Source organism: Micromys minutus, assembly GCF_963924665.1.
Source record: "Micromys minutus genome assembly, chromosome: 29".
NCBI classification, from domain to species: domain Eukaryota; kingdom Metazoa; phylum Chordata; class Mammalia; order Rodentia; family Muridae; genus Micromys; species Micromys minutus.
Window position 1 is genome coordinate 32,628,724 of NC_137964.1, and position 19,897 is coordinate 32,648,620.

Below are 19,897 nucleotides of genomic sequence, written 5' to 3' on the forward strand. Positions count from 1 at the left end.
CCCCCTGCTTACAAATAAGTAATTTCTGAAAATCTTTTAAAATATTCTCTTCCCTTAAAACATATATCTCTTTTATGTCTCACGGTCTTGGGGCATATGTACAATTATTTTGTATCAGAGAGGGAGGAACTGAGGCACAGAGAGGTGAATTCCCTTACTCAGGTGACCTAAGAGACACCTGGAAGAGCTGTTAAGTCCCATCAAATACGGCCTCATAAGTAGCCAGTCTCACAGCATAAGTGAGTTTGAAGCTGAAGGTTGTTGGGTGGTTTTACACAAATTACCTACTTCAACTTTTAAAGTTTCTCATCCTTAAGACGGGGGACATTTCCTGTTTTTTCAGCTTTCTGAGATGGTTATGAGTTTCAGATGTGTGGGAACAATGTGTGTAGAGAACTAGCTGTCAGGGCCATCTTGGCTACAGTCCTAATCTTGGCTTTGGATAGGTGTGTATGATCTTTTTTTCAAGTTCCCTTCCGTGTTGACTACATTTTTCCATGAGAATCCTTTTTTTTTTTTTTTTTTTTTTTTTTTTTTTTTAAAGCTGGCCAAGGTAGCACAAGCCTGTTATTTTAGCTACTTGGAAGGCTAAAGCAGAGGATCATGAATTTGAGTCTAGACAACTTAACAAGAGATAGACTCAAAGAAAAATAATTGAAGTCTGGGGCTGCACCTCAGGGGTAGAAGGAATAGTTACCTAGCACACGCACATAGTGCTCAGCTCAACCCTAGTCTCCCAAAGGAGAGAGGTGCAGAGCTGGGGAATGGTGACATTTCTGTTTTGGGTCAGCAAAAGCTCGAAGATCTAAAGGCAGGTAGAAATGGGAAGCCACTGAGAAAGGAACTGAACTCAGCTCGGACTCAGCTCAGTTTCTGTCATCCTCTGGAGGTCACCTGTCCTGAGAGAGTGCAGAGGATTTAAAGAAAACTTTGGCCTGGGCCTTGGCAATCCCGAGCAGGGATGTTTATACACGTCTGTCTAAGCATCACGGGCACATAATGAAGATCAGAAGACCGCGACCCATCCTTTGGATCCATCCTTAGCAGCCCGTGTCCTCCGCCAGAGCAGCTAGCGTTCTCAACCGCTGAGCCATCCATCACCTCTCCAGCTTCCTGTTTAGTTTTGAGACAGGATCGCACTCTTGAAGCTCAAAGTGGTCTTTAAAACTGGTAATCCTCCTGCTTCAACCTCCCATGTAAGAGCCCTGAGAATACAGGAACGTGTCACCTGGTGTCACCGTGCCTAGAGCTGTTTTATGTTCCTTTTTTTCCTTCCTTTCTTTCTTCCTCTCTTTCTCGCTTTCTTTCTTGAACCTCAAAAATCAAATCTAACCGGGCTTTCTATATTTTGTCGGCCTAATCTGCCTAATCTGACAACCCTTGTTGTATGGACAGAATTAAATACTTAGGGAACAAATGATTTCACTTCCCCCGCTTGATTGTGTCAGAAAAATGGGAGCTTGGGCAGATGCCTAAGGGTACGGACGCTAATGTAGAAGAGCGCTGGCTGAAATGCCAGAGGAGGGAGCTCGGGTTGTGCCAGTGCCAGGTAGGCCAGGCCACCAGTGGTCACCAGGGGGAGGAGGTTCTCAGGCCCGCCAGAGACCGTCGCCATGGAGACGCAGGCATCCTGGGTCCCCCTCCCCTAACGGCCACGCGTTTCCGCTGCGTTGGAGCATTCTGATTGGACGGCCTCCTGGACGCTACCACACACCACGCGCCTGCTAAGGGGTGAAGGCGGGACCTTATCCTCGTGGGACTTGTGTCCTGCCATGTGTACAAATGGCATCACAAGGAAAGACTGAGTCCTATGCCCCACACGGGGCCAAACCATTGCTTCCCCTGCTAGAGCCTGTGCTCTTGCTTTCTGGGGTAAAAAAGGAGGGGACGGAAAAGACGGCAACGCCCCCTTCAGAGCTGACGGGGTCCCAAGATCTAGAGCACCGGAAGTGTTGGCGACGTGTCAGTGCGCCCTTCTCTAAACCTTCCCCGCCCAGGCCACCTTTCCTAGTCTAATGTGGGATTCCGGGGCGGCCTGGGCGCTGCACCCGCCACTTCCGCATGGAACCGCCGCTTCAACCGAACTCCCTCCCTCTGCGCGCGCTCCTTCTCGTGCCCGGTGGTTGGGCCGGAGCCTGGGTGCGGCCACGCCCCTTTCAGAACACACTAGCCAATAGAAAGGCCGCTCTCGGCGGGGTGGTGGGTAATTAATGAGGGCCGCACTCTGATTGGCTGAAGCGTCCAGGCGGAGGGATGGGCGGCGGGGTAGGTTGTTCCTGAGGTGGGAGGCGGCACCCGAGGCTGAGGAGGAGGCCCGAGAGCGACATGTCCCGGGTTGCTGTGGCAGAACGGTCCGTGGCGCTGTTTTACTGAGTCGGGGGCGGCCTGGCAGCCGGCCGAGGACGAGGGTCGGCAGGGTCTGCCCCCGCAGTGGTGGCCGCCATGCCGAGGCCCCGGGCAGCTGAGGGAGCCGCTGTGGCGCTTCTCCGGCTACTGCTGCTGTTGCCGGAGCTCCGGAATCCGGGGCTCGGCGTGGTCGGCGCCGCTGGGGCCGGACTGCCAGAGAGCGTCATCTGGGCAGTCAACGCGGGCGGCGAGGCGCATGTGGACGTGCACGGGATCCACTTCCGCAAGGACCCCCTGGAAGGCCGGGTGGGCCGAGGTGAGAGCCCCTCGGCCGAGCCTTGGGATCCGCGGCCTGTGAGCAGGGCTCAGCTGCGGGCCTCGAGCCCCTTCCTCTCTTCCGCGAGACCACATCCTTGGAGCGAAGTTTCTCTCTGCAGTACCCCCAGGGACCTGGCCAGAGCCCAGGGCCTAGCCCTGGCTCGAAGCTACCAAGAGCCATCGAGGCATAGAGTTGGCGAGAAGTTATATTTAGATCTTTCTCATCTTGCGTTTTCTCAGTCCCTCATCCCACCCAAGCTGGGAATGTAAAGACAAGGGTGGCCTTTTGCCTGGCGCCTGGAGGCCTCGCTGGTTGTAGGTCATCGATTCCACTGCTCTGCTATCGCGACGATTCCTAGTAGATTCTTGCCCACCTACAAATACCTCTTTCTGTGCCCTTTCTCCGGGAGTGGGGCTCGATTCTTAGCCAGAACAGCAAAGAATCTTCGAAGGGAGAGTCCGGCAAAGTTTGACTGTGGCACCCTCCCCTACCTTACTTTGGAGTTTGTGTGCTTAAAAGTAAAAGCCACCCGTCGGGTGTTGGTATATTGAAGCCCATCGTGCCCATGAGGTCAACCTCTGTAAGGTTTGAGTATTCCAGTAACCTCCCCCCCCCCCCCCCGCCCCGGTGATCCAAGAAGTATGATTCCAGCTTAGGGGGAAAAGTGGTTTTTACAGAGTTCCACGGTTCACATTGGCAAATGAAAATTTTGAGGGCAGGTGGTTAAAAACACAGGTTCCTGGGGCCTTCTCTAGACCCAGTAGACAAACTTTTTTACTTAACTAGCTGAGACTCAGGTTTCTGCCCCAGGCGCTTCTGTTACAGATTACCCCCAATCCATTCTTTGGAGAAAACTGCCCTATAAGTAGGATTGAAAAACAGGTTTAGAAAGAAATTGGGGGATTGAAGAGATTTGTTCTTCCAAAGAACCCAAGCACTGAGGTGGTCCATAATTCCATTTCCCAGGGGTCCAGTGCTGCTTTCTGACCTCTAGAGTCCAGCACATGTGCACAGACAGAATATATGCAGGCAGAACACTATACACATAAAACTGTTTAAAAAAGCTTTCTAAAAACTTAATCCTTGTTTCGGGTTCTGGGGAAATGCTGTGTGCAGAGGGCCTCTAATTGGCAATATGCCTTTCTAGACAACGAGAAGTTTTTTTTTTTTCAGTGTCCATATGTGGCTCTTTTAACTTTACTAAAGGGTTCAACTTAGTTTCTCCCAATTTTCGTGTCCTTATAGTTATATTGTGTCTGTATTATCTGGATGTGGTGGCACACACCTATAATCTCAGCACTTGGGAGGCAGAGGCAGGCAGATCCCTGATTGTTAAAGGTCAGTTTAGTTTACATAGGGAGTTCCCAGTCAGAAATCCAAGGCTACTTTGTGAGTTTGTTTCACCAAAGAAAGGAGAATTTATTGCTTTTATACATGTAAGGGTCTTGGCACATGGGGCTGTTCTCTGAAGCTCTGTGTCCTGGAATCTATTTAGACCTGGCATGTAGGTCCCAGGGACCTGGTTTCTGCTGAGTCAGGGCTCCAGGTTGTGGCAGCCAAAGCCAGACTTTGTAACAGCAGGTCGTTACTGCCTCTGTTGCTGGTGTTCCTCTTTCTTCTTGATTGTGGGCAGAGAGGAAGGAGCTCCTGAGGAAACCAGACAGTTGGTGAACTTTGCCTTTTGAGATAATGGAGGTGAAGACAGTGCACGGCTGGTTTCTTCATTCAGATACCCAGCTTTACACTGGCTCCATTGTCCTGCTGTTACGTTCCCCAGGACAGAGGATAAAATTAAGAGTGCTGTCTTTAGTGTCTGCACTGCTCACTCAGAAACCCTGCTTTTAAGGTGCTGGTGCAGGTGGTTTAGTTTTGGTTTGGTCAGTAGCCAGCCAGGTTCTCTTGTCCTTGGACTGTAGTTCTGGGGGCCAGAACATGTATGTGTGTGTGTGTGTGTGTGTGTGTATGAATTGGGATTGGGCTGCATAATTTGTAGCTAATACAAAATACATGAGGCCTACCAGACTCCATTTTGGACACTCACATTTGGGACGATGTAAAAATGAAAGTTCCCTGTCCCAGACTGTCTGTTTGTCTGGGTGCGGCTGGCACACAGACATGGAAAGGAGAGTTGGGGGTACTGCCGTGGCTTTGACCAGCATGTATTAGTACTTACTAGTTCCTGAGGAGCTCTTCCTGGCAGCAGGTCTGGGCCCCAGATAAGTCTGAGCTTCCACTTAGCAGTCAACTTTCTAGTTTTTCTGTGCTGAGGAGTCAGCCCTGCCACGGGAAGGCAGCTGTTGATCTGCCTTTCCTTCTCTGGGTCAGGGTGTGCCCCTTATTTGGAGACCCTTGTCTCCTGCGGCTATTTATGCCGATTGCAGGAGCACTGTGCTTCATCTCTTTCCATATAGTGTAATACTGTTTGCAGCTGCTGAGGAAAGTTCATTTTCTGCTGAGTGAATTCAGATATCTGTTGCCAGCTTAGTCCAGATAAGGGTTTGGCCTGATTTTGAACCTGCTGTTACTCCACGTTCTTTGTAGTTCAGTGTTCCCGTAGCTGAGTGGCCTGGGGTATCCAGTGGCTTGTGCTGCTAACGGCACTTGATAAAATGTTTATTGACTTTGATTTCTGCCTTGGGATAGCCTGGAAAAGGCATTTTACATCTGTGCTTCAATTCAGCACATGAAAGCACTGCTCTAGAAAGTGCTGCTGCATGTTGTGCATTCTGGGGGTGTGACATTGTTGTTGGTTTGTTCTGAGACAAGGTTTCAGGTTGCCCAGGTTAGCCCCAGATTTACCATGTAGCTTTAGGATAATTTTGAACTCTCCCCCCAACCCCCTTTTTAAATTGAGAAATAGTGGTCAGGGGGCCTAGAGGAAGCAATTCATTTATTTGTTTTTAAACACAGTCTTATTCTGTGGTCCAGACTGGCCTTGAATTTGTGGTACCCTCCTACCTCAGGCTTCTGAGTGCTGGGATCTCAGGAGTACTTGGCACTTTATGGTGGGTGCGTCATACACATTCCTGCTCGGTGCAGATTCTCCTTTTAGCTGTAGCTTTCTAACTCATTTCATTGCCTCCCTTTAATGTTTTCATATTTATTTAAGACAGGAACTCATTGCACAGCCCTGCTTGTCTGAAACTAGCTCTGTAGACCTGACTGACTTGCTGCTCATAGCACTGGGTCTGCCCTGCCTCCTGCTGCTTGGCTTGCTAACTGTTTTCTAAACTCCCAGAGCAGAGGCATTTTCTTTAGTGCTTACTGCACATACCTCTGCCCAGCGAGCATTTCTACATGTTTATCTTTTGTCTATCCCCGTGTGGGACCATCTGCTAAGATTTTCCCAGGTGTCTCACCGTCTCTGCAGTTCTGTGGAGTAGGTGATAACCTCATACTATAGCTGAGGAAATGGACCTGAAGGAAACAAGTAGTTCAGCATCACTTAGTAGGTGGTAGGGTCAGGGTTCAAATCTAGGCCTGTCTTACTCTGAGGCTCGGTTCAATTTTCCAGAGAACCTGGCCCTCCCTGCAAGGAGCAGATAAAATGTTGGCCCTTTGGCCTCCTTCCTTTCTGGTTAACTGAACTGTGTTGTGGTAGCATCCACAGTATGCTGACTGTACACTCATTCTATGCTAAAGAAACCTGTTTAGCTGCTTGTGTATAAAAGCTAATGAGGGAAGAAAAATCCTGTTTTTGCTACTCTGTCTTTTGGGACTTCAAAGCAGATCTCTTAGGATAGCCACTTGGGCTTAAAGAGAAACCAGTACAAGTTAATCCCAGCTTGTTTAAGTCTTGTTCACTTGGCAGTTTTCTGATCTGTGGAACTGAGACTGCTACAGACAACACTGCTGCTGGTTTCTTAAGTTCTCCATTCAGGGAGGGGGTGGGGGTCCACACATGCACAACATTTGCTGTGTATCAGTAAACAAAATCTAGCTAACGTTCCAATTTTGCAAGAGTCCCAAGCCCTCCTGGGAGAAGGAAATTTTTAGCATTCAGAAGAGAAATAGCCTTTTAGGTTGCATAGGTGTATGTCCTGAGGTTTTGGAGCTTAGGAAGGAGCCAGGGTGGGCGTGTTAGCCCCACATCCTTTGTAAGCTGTAAGCGTGCCTCTTTGATTTCCTGAGGAGATACTGGAAGAAGAGTCTGAAGACAAAACTACAATGAGTTTCCTGTCCCATTGTCTCCTATGTGCATCTGATCACAAGGCTAATGTCACTTACAGGAACTGTTAACAGTTATGTTTATTTTTACAAGGGCTTGACCTTAGCCTTCGGGACTTTGAGTTCATCTTTCACCTTTTGTTGGGTCCTTTCCTTTGAATCGGGATCTGGAAGCTAGAATAAGTCAGATGAGCCCGGACTTGTTCCAGGGTGGTATGGTCATGGCAGATCTGCCCATCTGTCAAAGGATCAGGTGTCTGTCGGGTATGTTCAGGTGGAAGGTGGGCTTAAAGTTTTCAGAAAAGGCACACTCTGAAGTAGTCTGGGGAGGAGATTTTTGTGGGATGTTGTAAGCCTCATTGTATGTGTATGCTAAAAGAACTGAATTGTTCTTGTCAGGATGCATGAGTTTTCTTCTCTTGGGACTGGAGGGTGGTATATCTTTGAAAAGATCCTAGTTTAGTTTGTTTTGTGGGGAAAAACAAACACCTTCACAGCTTGTTACCAAGAGGACTGAGGGCTGTAGAGGATTTCCTTTACCCTTGTTGTCAGTCCTGGAAATGGGCAGGGGCCCTGCCATTGCAGAGTGCTTTATTTAGTCTTGGTCTGTAGGGGCTGTACCAAGTGGCTATGAGCTGAGCCTGAGTAGAACATTTCTCCTGTTGGTTTAACGGAGGCAGTGGTGGGAGGGCAGTGGAGGTGAAGTCTCAGTCTGTGGCATGTAAGATAGTTTCGTCAGGAAGAAGTTGCAGAACACCTTCCTCTCTTTTACAAGCCTGCTTTTCTTTGGCACCTTAGGATTTTTAAATAACAATTTTGAAAAACAACAAAAAGTACAGCTAGTATATTATTTGTAGTAAGTAATATAGTAAATGTAAAAGTAACTGGCTTCCCTGACAGGTAATCCAGGTTGGTTTAGACTGAGGAAACTCATCAAAGCTGATTAGAGTTGCTCTAGTGTTCACGGTCTCAGGTTTTCTCTGAGCATCTCATTCCCTTGGTTTCAAGAACTAGACTCACTCATCCCCATCCCTTCCTAGCATGCCCAGGAACTAGATGTAAAGTTCTGTTGGCAGGATGACTGGTTTCTTCGATGTTTCCCTTCCATGTCAGCAGCTCTCTGACTCTTGTCTTTGTGTGAACTCTCTCTGGAGCCAGGTGCAGAGGGAGTGGCCCCCTGTACTGGGAGAGTTACTAGAGTGTTGCCCTGGAAATGCTCTGCCGGTCCTCTCTACTCTTTGTCTTGCCTTTGATGTGCTTTCTCTTTGTGTTTCCTTAGCCTCAGACTATGGCATGAAACTGCCAATCCTGCGCTCCACCCCAGAGGACCAGATCCTGTATCAGACAGAGCGGTACAATGAAGAGACCTTTGGCTATGAAGTCCCTGTCAAGGAGGAGGGGGACTACGTGCTGGTGTTGAAGTTTGCTGAGGTCTACTTTGCACAGTCTCAGCAGAAGGTGAGGGTTATTTAGGTTCCTGCTTGACCAGTGGCACACCACTGCTTTTGAACAGTTCAATACTCTTGAGGCTAGAGTGGAAACCTGTGAGCCTCATAAAGGAGGAGCGGTGAGCTCCGAGGGAAGTTTGGGTCTTCCCTTAGAGAAGCTGCGTCCCTTGCCCATTGGCTGTACTGTCTGGGGCTTGGTAACAAAACTGGTACTTTTAGGAACCTCCTGCTCACTTCCTTCCTTGATTCTCAGTACTTTATCCCTCGGATTGTTGTTCTGGTGCTCTCTGTCTCCTTTCTCCCCTCTCAGGCCAGCATGCAACCTTGGCAATAAAAGGGTTGTGGTTTTGTTGGCTCTGGTGAAGGATGACAGACACCTTGGAGTATATCCAGAGCCATAACTTAGGTTATGAAGCCTAAGCAGATACATAATGTCTAATTTCTCCAAGGGATTTGAAGCTGGTGGTGTTAACTTTGTCTTTTCTTTTAATCCTGGAAGGTATTTGATGTCCGACTAAATGGCCATGTTGTGGTGAAGGACTTGGACATCTTTGATCGTGTTGGGCACAGCACGGCTCATGATGAAATCATTCCTATGAGCATCAGAAAGGGGAAGCTGAGTGTCCAGGGGGAGGTATCTACCTTCACAGGGAAGCTCTACATCGAGTTTGTCAAGGTAACAGCAGCTGTGCCTCACATCTGAGGGAGGTGGAGATGTTTGCTGCCACCTGGCCTGACTGTGTTTTTCCATTTCCTAGGGGTACTATGACAATCCCAAAGTCTGTGCACTCTACATCATGGCTGGGACAGTAGACGGTAAGTTAGGATTTTTACCTTCTGCTTCTTGACTAGTGCTGAAGGATGTGGTTGAAGAGTGCTTGAGGTGATTTAGCTAGTCATTATTTTGAAAATATTTAACATGAAATTATGGAGAACTCAGAGTCAGATGAATAAGGTCGAAGTATCACGTGGTGCTGGCCACAAACTGTTAAAGTCTGGTCTGTTTATCCCTGTCTGTTTTTGTTTAATCAACAGTTGGTCTTTGACAATATCTTTTTTTTTTTTTTTTTTTTTTTTTTTTTTAAGAATTATTTATTTTAGGTATGAGTACACTATAGCTGTTCTCAGGCACACCAGAAGAGGGCATCAGATTCCTTTATGGATGGTTCAGAGCCACCATGTGGTTGCTGGGAACTGAACTCAGGGCCTCTGGAAGAGCAGTCAGTGCTCTTAACTTCTAAGCCATCTCTCCAGCCTCCCCAAAAATCTTTTCTTTTTTCCTCTTGAAATAGAGTCTTGGGGCTGGAGAGAGTATCTCTAGTCCCGGCTGTCCTGGAACTCACTATGTAGACCAAGCTGTTGTCCTTGACTCACAGGACAGTCTCCTGCCTCAGTTTCCCTAATGCTGGGAGTAAAAATAAGACCCCCTCCCACATCCTGCCTCTGTGACAAATTGTAAACTGCACTATGAGTTGGGATTGGTGGTGGGTCCTTTTGGGATCCCTCCCATTATCTCACTCAGAATCACCTGAGGACTGGCAGGAGGGTTCATCAGGAAGTTCCTGCTGCTGAGACCATGACCTGAATATGATCCTTAGGATCTACGTGGTGGATGGAGAAAACTGATCCCATAGCCTTATGGCTGTGTGTATGCGTAGGCTCGAACGCACGCGCTCAGCAAATGTACTAGAATTACCTGAAATGTGTCTTAAGTTCCATTTGTAGTTTGGGTTTTAGTTCTTTGGAGAGAAAGACAAAGTTAGAGTCCCTGTGGGTTTGGTGGGCATTGCTATAGTACACAGAGGTAATATTCATTGTCAGTTTCTCCTTGGCCTTGGATCAGCCTTGATAGAGTTCTTGCTCCGGCTTTAGATTACTCTGGCACCAGTCTCCCAGCTGATTTTTGCAGGGAAAACTTGGTATCTTACTGGTTTTTCTTCATCTTTTCTCTGCATTATTTCCCGTCTTGTCTTGAATACATAAAAGTCATATCCTTAATTGTTTTAGACTTATTTCATGTGTATAAGTATTTTGTCTGTGTGCATGTACAAAATGTGCAAGTGTGTTAGTGTGTGTGTTATGTATGCATCACATCTGGTGTTTAGTATTCTCAGAAGTCCAAAGAAAAACTAGAACTTCGGTTATGCCATGGTGGCTTACAGCCACTGTGTGGGTGCTGGAAACTGAACCTAGGTCTTCTGCAAGAGCAGCTAGTGCTCTCAAGCATGGAGCCATCCCTCTGGCTCTGGTCCATGTCCTGATACTTCCCCTCCCCGTTCAGTGCTGATGCACATCTTCTAGTAAGGTGATACTTTACACCAAGCTCTGCTTGGGTTCCATAGGAGTCAGCACAGAGGTGCTCAGCACTTCAGTATCTGTAGCAGAAGGGATGTGGACACAGAGAAGGAAGAGGATTAATTGTCAGATCACTGTCCCTGCCTATTGTGTGAGCCTCTTGGAGCTTTAAAGAAGTGAGGCAGAGAGGGGTGATAACCTCCCTGTGAGGACGGCCCTCTATTACTTTTTTAGTACAACCTGAATATGACTACTGTTCCTGTGTTCTGTTTCAGTTAGAGATAACTTCTACCCCTTCCTGTGGACCTTGCTAAATCACAGGGTCTCTCTAGTATGGCTCGTTTACTGCTCTGAATCGTCTCATGTCAATGCTCTGGGACTTAAAGTGCATTTTCTTTTTTCTACTAGATGTACCAAAGCTGCAGCCTCATCCAGGACTGGAGAAGAAAGAAGAGGAGGAGGAAGAGGAAGAATATGATGAGGGGTCAAATCTCAAAAGACAGACCAACAAGAACAGGGTGCAGTCAGGTCCTCGCACACCTAACCCCTATGCCTCGGACAACAGCAGCCTCATGTTTCCTATCCTGGTGGCCTTTGGAGTGTTCATTCCAACCCTCTTCTGCCTCTGCCGCTTGTGAGAACAAATGGCCATCCTCAGCAGGGTGGCGGGGACTGGGAAAGAAACCAGACATGTTGGTTTCTATATTTTTCACAGTGTTTAGAAAAAGAGAAAACAAGTCAAACAACACACACACACACACACACACACACACACGCACACATGCACACATGCACACGCACACACACACACACACACACACACACACACACACAGAGGAAAGGAAATAAGAGAAACAGAGTGAGTGGGGTCACCCCACCAACACTGGTTGCAGAGCTGCTCAGTCTTACTCTGCCTAGCTGGCCCCCAGCTCTCTGTTCCTCGAGGTACTTGAGTGAGTGGATCCTTCCTCTCCAAGGATCTTCATTACATATGTAGTAGAAAGGACTCTGAACTCAGAGCAGTCACAGTTCCCAGTTTTTTTAGGTTAGACATTAACAAACAACAGGAAAATGTCACATAACCTGGGAAGACCACAGTGGGAGTTGGGTGTGTTCTGAGTTTATGTCCAGATGTGATTTCAGAAGTCATGGTATTCCAAGTATGTGTGTGGAGATAAATAAGTTGGATGGTAAAGACAAAGGAAAAAGCAAAGGACTGGAGAAGAAAGTCAGTGCTTCCTTCCTTGGAAGCCTTTCTGGGTTGATCATTGATGTCTCCACCTCACGTACCTTCATTGTCATCTCATCTTGATGTGTGCCAGTTAGAGGACTGTCTGGTACCCAAGACGACTAGCGTATGTCAGGTCCTCAGGTTGCCTACAGCTTGTTACTACAACAAACGGTTTTGATTTCAGTGCCTGTTGAGGACTTGATTTCTTCTTGATTTTTCTCTTAATCTGATTCATTTGAAATTTCTTACTTCTCAACCATAGAGCTAAATTATTGTCAAAACTGGGCAGGAGACAGGATATTGGAGTTCTCTCTGCTGAGGTGTCTGACCCTCCACCACCTCACCTTGTTGGTACCTCCCTCCCTGAATTCCTGAGCCAGCAGCCCTTACTGGCCCCTCCATAGGGTCTTGCTGCCAGGGGACAGGGATGCTTTCCAGCCTGCAGCAACAGAACACTTGACCTTAAAAGTCTCTTCTGGTCTTTGGATTAGAAAAGGCTTATGTTAGCAACCTCAGAGACTTGAGCCCTGCTAAAGTGACTGACCACTGTTTAGAATGTCCAGAATCTAATGTCCATCTGTCCCTGTGTCCTCTGTCCTCTTTCAGCTAGTTTAGGCTTATGCCTAGAGTCACCCCAAAGAACTGAGACTGGCTGCCCCGGCCCAGCTGTTCTCCTTACTGATCCTAACAGTGCTCTGCTGCCCTCTCCATCCACATAAGATGGGGCTGAAAGAGTCCTCGTCAGCCATAGTTCTGGAGGCTCTGAATGTCTAACTTTAGCATCAAAGTGTCTGTCTCAAATTCCCAGTAAACACCTCTGTAGGGGATGAAATTTCCGTGTCCCCTATCTTTCTTTTGGTCACCATCTTCTGTCTGTCAGTTAAGACACAGTGAGGGACAAGGAGGCTGCGATAAAAGGGATTTTCTAGGTCAGAAGCAGCAGGAATTGCTTCAGCTTGAGTTGGAGCAGTGCAAGTCTCAGGCCAGGCCCATATTTCTGAATGTGTTTAAATTTTCAGTTTGCCTTATCAGATATTTGAGCTGTGTGACACAGTAAGTAGCTCTTGGGCCAGGTCTTGACTTTGGCTCCTAATGATGACTCCAGGCCAGCACTTAGTCATTTGAGAACTGTTCTCTTTTTCTCTGTGACTTAGGCTAGCTCTAGGGTACTGAATTAGCAGCTGCATGGCTGTGGCCTGAAGTTGCTGTCAGGAGCACTTCCTGGAGTGCTTGCAAAGGCCCTGCTTCTGCAGGATGAGGTACTGCCACGGTCTAGGGGACTACCTGCCTAGCGCAACAGATGTCCTGACTAATCGGTCTTCTGACAGTGGCTTTGGTTCCTGGTCCATTGCTGTTTACAAGCCTATGGGACACTGTCAGCACATTCAATGAGATGAGGGAGAGAACACCTGCCTCCATGTTGCCTTGTTTGCCTGGGTCTCTGAGGAAGGAGGGGTCCTGTTTTCTCACCCCAACTCATCCCTTTGGTGACTCAGAGTCTCAGAAGGAAACCCTGACTCCTGGGGCCATTTCCTAATGGTACTGTAAGCCAAGCAGCTCAGCTTCTGCCTCTGTTTCCAAGCCCACCCCTTCCCGGAGGGATAGGGACGGGTGCTTTCCTCTAGTTGTGTCTAAACGGAAGGAACATCTTTCTGGAGCTAACAAAACTAAAAGGGAAGCAAGGAAACAGAAGGGAAGGAGTGTGGCGGGGGCTGGGGTAGATTTCCCTAAGCCAAGCCTGCCCAGCTAATAAGAGCTGCTTCGCATTGAACTTGAAAGTTTTTCCCTTCCTCCATGATGATGTAGGTACATGAGGTTTGGTTAAAGGGTTTGGGTGGGGCACTCTTTATTTTTATTTCATATTGTGTGTGTCAAGAATGACTCCATTGTTCATGTTGCTTTTTGCACTGTTTGTTCCCTTCTGTGTTTTGAGATAGAACAAGGAGTTTGCCTGGGATTGGGAGCTGTTGAGTGGTGCTAGTCAGGGGGTAGGTAGGAGAGGTTTTGTGCAGGGCTTTTGTTTTGAGCTATACTCTGACCCAGGGTTTTAGAGCCTACTGACCCAGCCTATAGAGAGATAAAAGCAGAGTGTGGCTCTGTTAATGTTTTGGGAAGAGTAAGCAAAGACAGCTGGGTTGAGTCCACGGTTCAGTGTGGTTTAGGTCAGTCAGGGGCTAGCTGGCCTTTGGCTGGGTTGCTTTAGGTCTTTATTCAAACTATCCTAAACATTGTGCCAATAAATGATTTGTGGGATTCATGTCCCTAAAACATTAAATCTATTGTTTGGAAAGTCTGCTGTCCTGAGGAGGAGCAACTCACTAGACACCCACAGATCTGGCAGTTTAAAAGGCAGCCTTCAAGAGCCTATCGTGTGAGAGGCGCTGCCTGTTAAGCATGTGACCTTTTTTCCTGCTCCTGCTGAGTAGGGGATCCCAGGGTCACATGCACCTCAGTGAGATGGGTAGAATTGAGCTGTATTTGACTCCTGCGCTGTGTGCCTGGGAGCAGTTTTAGAATCGTGGTTTGGCTTTTTAATTTTGTTGAGAAGCTTCTGTTTTAAGGAATTTCTCCTCCTTGTCTCGTTCCCGCCTCTCCTGGGAAGGCCTGTCCCTGGTCTAGAGTCTTAGCTAAGGATCTGAGAAAACAGCTGCAGTATTCCCTTCTCTTAAGGCTCAGAGCCCTCTTCTTAGAAACTGGCTCACCTTTCGGAGTCCAGGGAGGAGTCAGTAGGTTCTTTCTTCTCCCTGGAAACTGGGGAAGGACCCACCCCGCTCAGCACAGTGCCTTTTCCTCTCCTGCTCTGAGTCAGGTGGGTATCCCCTCTAGATCCAGGTCTGGGCAGGGGTTCCATAGTTCCTGCTGTGGGCTGTTTCCCTATCTCTCCCCCTCCTTGCTGGCCTACTCTGACATAATTCAAGTATCTTCTTGCCTTGAGGAACCTTAATGGACTTGTGATCACCATGTGTGACACTTCTTTTTGACTCTATAAAGATCTAGGAGAGCATACGAGCATTCTCAAATGAGAGACTAACAGACGCTCCTGCTGTTAAGACAGAGCTAGAGGGGTGGGTGACTTTAGGCCTCCTGCTATGGCCTCTGAGGAAGGTGACTCTCAGGTAAGACTGACTGAGGACACACAGACACCCAGGATCTGCTTAGAGATTGCAGAAGAGCCTGGCCTCTCTTATAGGGAAGATGTAACTAGGGATCAAAGAGCGCTAAGAAAATTGCAAAGAAGCTTTACTACTTACACCAGAGAGCTCAGGGCAGCTTTCTCTTCTGGGTGGAACTAAAATTGTCTGTGTTGGATTTCCCCGACACAGGAGAGGGACAAGGGCTAGATTTCTTAATGATGTTAGCCGACTAGCATGGTACTACTGGTGGTCAGCTGCCCAGGGAGGGCCAGTTTCTTTGCATGTATATGGCTTGCTGCCAATCTGCTCTGTCTTTCCCGGGCTGCTTTTGCCTCGCTTGCTCTAGGTGGCCAGATCATCTTGATAAGCGCAGATTTGGGGACTGGTTGGATTGGCAGGAAAAGAACAGAGTGCATCTCTTGGGATGGGCTTCTCTCAGGAGTGTAAAAACAAGGGGCCGGGATTGTGCTGGCAGCCAGGGAAACGTAGTGCCTGTGGGAGTTGGCAGAGAGGCCTTGGCACGCTCGCATCCAGCAATCTTGTGTGATGGAGCACATAGCATTGGGAGGAGCAGAGCTCCATCCTCACCTCTATTTTGAGCTTAGTGCTTTATTTCAGTATGAGGAGAAACAACAACAAACTGAAGTGTGCTTTCCGTCCTTTCAAAGGACAACTGTCAGGAAACAGTTGAGGTGCCAGGTGGGAGGGGAGACTTGGCAAGGAGAGATGTCGTGGCAAAACTAGGGAGACATTCTTGGCTCTTCTCTTTCCTGGTGTGCCATGATCCAGGGAATGAAAAGAAATTTGACCCTGGATTAGTTCCTTCGTTGGAGTTAAGGAACATTACCTTTTCACATCGTTCCCCTGGGATAGTATGGCTTTCCACTCTAAGCTCAGGGTAGCCTCTTCAACCACTGTTGGCCCAGCCTGGCTTGTGAGGAAACCAACCCTGCCCCTCAGTATTGAACTTGGCTGCTTCTTACGGAATCCAGTACTGGAGAACAGGCATCAAGTCCTTAGCCTTTGTAGCTCGTATTCTTTCCCATTTTTCCCTGACTGACTCTGGCCAGACCATAAATTTACAGCAGTGTGGCAAGGTGTATTGAGGGACCTTGAACCTGGCTGGCCAGGGAAGCAGCAGGGGTAGGTAAAGCTGTTGTTTCTTCTGGGCTGTCTCCATCTGTCTCCACCCCTTCCATGCCCCACCCCACTCCCACCAAAAAGTAAAAAATCAGGATGTTTTTCACTGTCCATTGCTTTGTGTTTTAATAAACAATTTGCAGTGATACTCCGTGTTGAGATTGAATTTAACTCACAAAGAGTGATGGTAGGCTGGCTGTGGCGGCACACACTTGTCATCTCGACTCTTGGGAGGATCAGGAGTTGAAGACCCCATTCATTTAAATACTCAGTTAAATTGTCAGTCTGGACTCCCCACCCCCACCGCTAATAAAGACCAGTAAGGTGGCTCAGCTGCCACCAAAACTGATAACCTGAGCTTGATGCCCAGTGTGTGGAAGGGGAGAGCTGATGCATGCTGTGGTACCTCCCTTAATAAGTACATCGTTCCCCCCCCACACCCCCCAAAAATAGAAGATAATGTAGGAGAAGTGGAGGGAAGGGAGGCCATGGAGGACTAAAAAATGACATTCCTGCCTCTCCTGGGGCTGGCAAGATGGCTCAGCGAGTAAAGGTCCTTGCTACCAAGCCTAATGGCTTGGCTTAGATCCTAGAGCACACAGGGAAAGTGAGAACCAGTTTACCCACAGGTTGTCATCTGACCTCCCAACGAACTGGGACACACTTTCTCACAAGTCCTCACCTGACCACTTGAGCCAGCACTCCAGGAAAAACCATGTGCGTGTGTTTTGTTTGAATGTGACTTCTGTTCAAAGGCTCAAGCTGTGCCTTTTGTCCCGTGCCCTCTATGGAGAGGAGACTTAACGTTAAAGTAAAGCCATAGAATATTTCTATGACACTCAAAATGTCAGTTATTTACCTGAGGCTAGTTAGTAAACGGTCAAACCATGACTTAGAACCAGTCTTACCCAGAGTACCCAGATTCTTCCTCCAGCTGTACTAACTCTAGCTATCCTCAAGAGAGCCTTTGAAAAGGGCTGGCCACAATGCCAAGCACTTTACAGATGTTACTCTGTGTTTTCCTTTTGAGAGTAACTGACCCATGGCCACATAGCAAGAAAAAGCAACAGACAGGATTTTTGGTTTGTTTATTTATCTACTTATTTTAGTGTAGGTATTTGACTAAGTAACCCGGTTGGCCTGGAATTCACTATGTCGATCAGGCTGGTCTCTGACTCATGAATGCCGGGATTAAAAGTTGTGGCCACCATGCCTAGTCCTCAACTCTAGATCTTGGTGATTGCTCTGTTGCCTTCCATCCCCCAGCATGTGGTGATATGTGTCTCCAGAACATACCCACTGTCTCTCCAGACTATAATGGAGGTTTCTGGCTTTGTGTGAGGAAGGACGAGTTTGCCCTGCCCTGCTGGGGAGAATTCAGCACTGAGCTCTAAGAGTAAAGCCAGTATTGATGGAGTCTGTTCTCAGGGACCACAGAGACTCTGGCTGTGCCCTCTCAAAGGTAAAATACTTTACTAATTTAGAGGTAGGGATTACTGTTATTTAGCATGGCAGCAGTGACCTACCAAATGGAGATGGGACCTGAAAAAGCACTGCTCTAGGGACTCAACAGGGAGGGAAATTGTCAGACAGAAGAGCATGGGCCAAGCGCAGCTGTTGGGTTGGACCACTCTGTGGGTCTAGATATTAATCTGACTTAGGAAATCAGGCTCCGGGTTGGCTGGAGCCTGTGTGCTAGACCTTCCTCCATACTTAACCCCCCTCACTCCCCACCCCTTCCTCCACAGAGGAGGAGAGGTGGTATTCTAACACTTACTGGAAATCTTCTTACAGCAAAGGTGAGGGGGTCAAGGCAAAGGGGGCGGTGCATGGAGGCTCTGGAGTTGGCAATCCCAAGAGAAAAAGAATCCTCAGTTTTGTTTGTTCTCAGCCATGTATAGTCGTAAAAAGTAAACCCCCTTCCTCTTTGGCTCAGACCTTGTACTAAAAAGTGTTTGAGGCTGTGTGGTGGCTTTGATTCCAGCACTTGGGAGGTAGAGGCAATTGGATGGATCTCTGCAAGTTCTAGGTTCAAGGTCAGCCTGGTCTGCGTAGCAAGTTCCAGGCCAGCTAGGGGCTGTATGATGAGAACTCAATAAATAAAATTTGTGATTTTTTTTTTCTTTTACTGCTGCATTCCCTAGTGGGCATTGCTTCTTCAAGGCCCCAGCTGGGCTCTGCCTACCTCTTAACTGATGGAGAGACCTGTATTCTCCCACAGCACTCCTTATCTTCCCTCCGCCCTTGCAGAGGGCCCTGGGGAAGGCCCTCTGAGTGTTGACATAGGACCATTCCCAGGATCCTCTTTGACATCTACACAGCACTGTTTGTTGCTGTTTCTGTTCTTTCTTCCTGACAGTTTAGGGTGTGTGGTGACTGACACATCCAGGGACTCAGATTCTGGGGAGGAATGGCCTGTCCAGAATTCCCACAGCTGCTAACCAGTAAACCTAGGATCTGAACTTAATTTTTTTGAAACAGAAATTTAACTGTGTAGCCTAGACTGGCTTTGAACTTGTGATAGCCCTGCCTTCACCTCCCAGGTGCTAGGTTATATAGGTGTGTAACACCATGCCCACCCCAAACTTGAACTTTTAGTGCCATGAAGTATGCCTGTCTCCAAGTCTGAAAACCTTCCCTGGGACCCACATGAGAAGAGAGAAGCAATTTCCCTAATTTAGTTTTGGTCTCTCTCCCTCTCCCTCCCTCTCTCTCTCTCTCTCTCTCTCTCTCTCTCTCTCTCTCTATATATATATATATATATATATATATATATATATATATATACACACACACACACATACATACATATATATATATGAGAAGTACACACGCGCGTGTGCGCACTTACACATTTTAACACACACATTTTAAAACAAACGGGTTGCATGCGTGCATGTCTCTGTGTGTGTGTGTGTGTGTGTGTGTGTGTGTGTGTGTGTTATTGAGAGTTACACTTCGCAGTTTAGTCTGGAACTCCTTGTATACCCATAACTACCTCAAATTCTCAGCAATCCTGCCTCAGCCTCCTAAGTATAGGGAAATAGATTCTTTCTCACCTAGTGTAGTGAATATGCTTGGCACAAGGGAAATGACACTATTAGGAGATGTGGCCTTGTTGGAGGAAGTGTGTCACTGTGGGGGTGGCTCTGAGGTCCTATGCTTAAGCTCTGCCCAAGGTGGAATAGTCTCCTGGCTCCCCGGAGAATAGTTTCCTTTCTGCTGCCTGTGAATCAGGATGTAGAACTCTCAGCTCCTCCAGCACCATGCCTGCTTGGATGCTGCCATGCTTCCTGCCATGCTGATAATGGACTGAACCTCGGAACCTGTGAGCCAGCCCCTACTTGTTGTCCTTGTAAGAGTTGCCTTGGTTATGTCCCTTCACAGCAGTGGGAACCCTAAGACACCATTAAAAGTAAGTTTAGCAAAAAATAAAAATAATTAATTTAAAAAAAAGTAAGCTTAGCTAGGAGATGGTTCAGAGGCTAAAAACACCTGCTGCTCTTCTGGAGGGCACGGGCTTGGTTCCAAGCACCAATTTGGCAGCTCACAGCCAAATATAACTCCAATTCCACAGGACCTGGTTCCTCCCTCTGGCCTCTGTGTGACCAGACATCTACGTAGGCAAATACCCATATGTATAATCCAAACTAAAAACTTAAAGGAACGTAACCTTTTAAGACATAATAATGTATGTATTGTGGGGGCCGGAGAATGGGTCAGTGGGTAACCTGTTTCCTGTGAAAACACGGGGACATGAATTTGGATTCCCCAGAACCCTGTGAAAAGCCAGGGGTGACTGTGCACACCTGGAACC

General features: G+C 47.7%; 1 protein-coding gene across 2 annotated transcripts; it reads left to right on the forward strand.

Annotated features, from left to right (window-relative positions):
• The first annotated feature begins 2,295 nt into the window (after positions 1 to 2,295).
• MLEC (malectin) lies at positions 2,296 to 16,222 on the forward strand. 2 transcript variants are annotated; one of them, XM_080941133.1, is made up of 5 exons: positions 2,296 to 2,662; positions 8,112 to 8,290; positions 8,780 to 8,956; positions 9,039 to 9,096; positions 10,984 to 11,350. In XM_080941133.1, exons 1-5 carry the CDS (start codon positions 2,443 to 2,445, stop codon positions 11,211 to 11,213), a joined length of 864 nt encoding a protein of 287 aa, XP_080797259.1. In that variant the 5' UTR covers positions 2,296 to 2,442; the 3' UTR covers positions 11,214 to 11,350. The 2 variants fall into 2 exon arrangements, with proteins under 2 accessions (XP_080797259.1, XP_080797260.1); XM_080941134.1 differs by lacking the exons at positions 8,780 to 8,956; positions 9,039 to 9,096 and having other exon boundaries at positions 10,984 to 16,222.
• Positions 16,223 to 19,897: the final 3,675 nt, after the last annotated feature.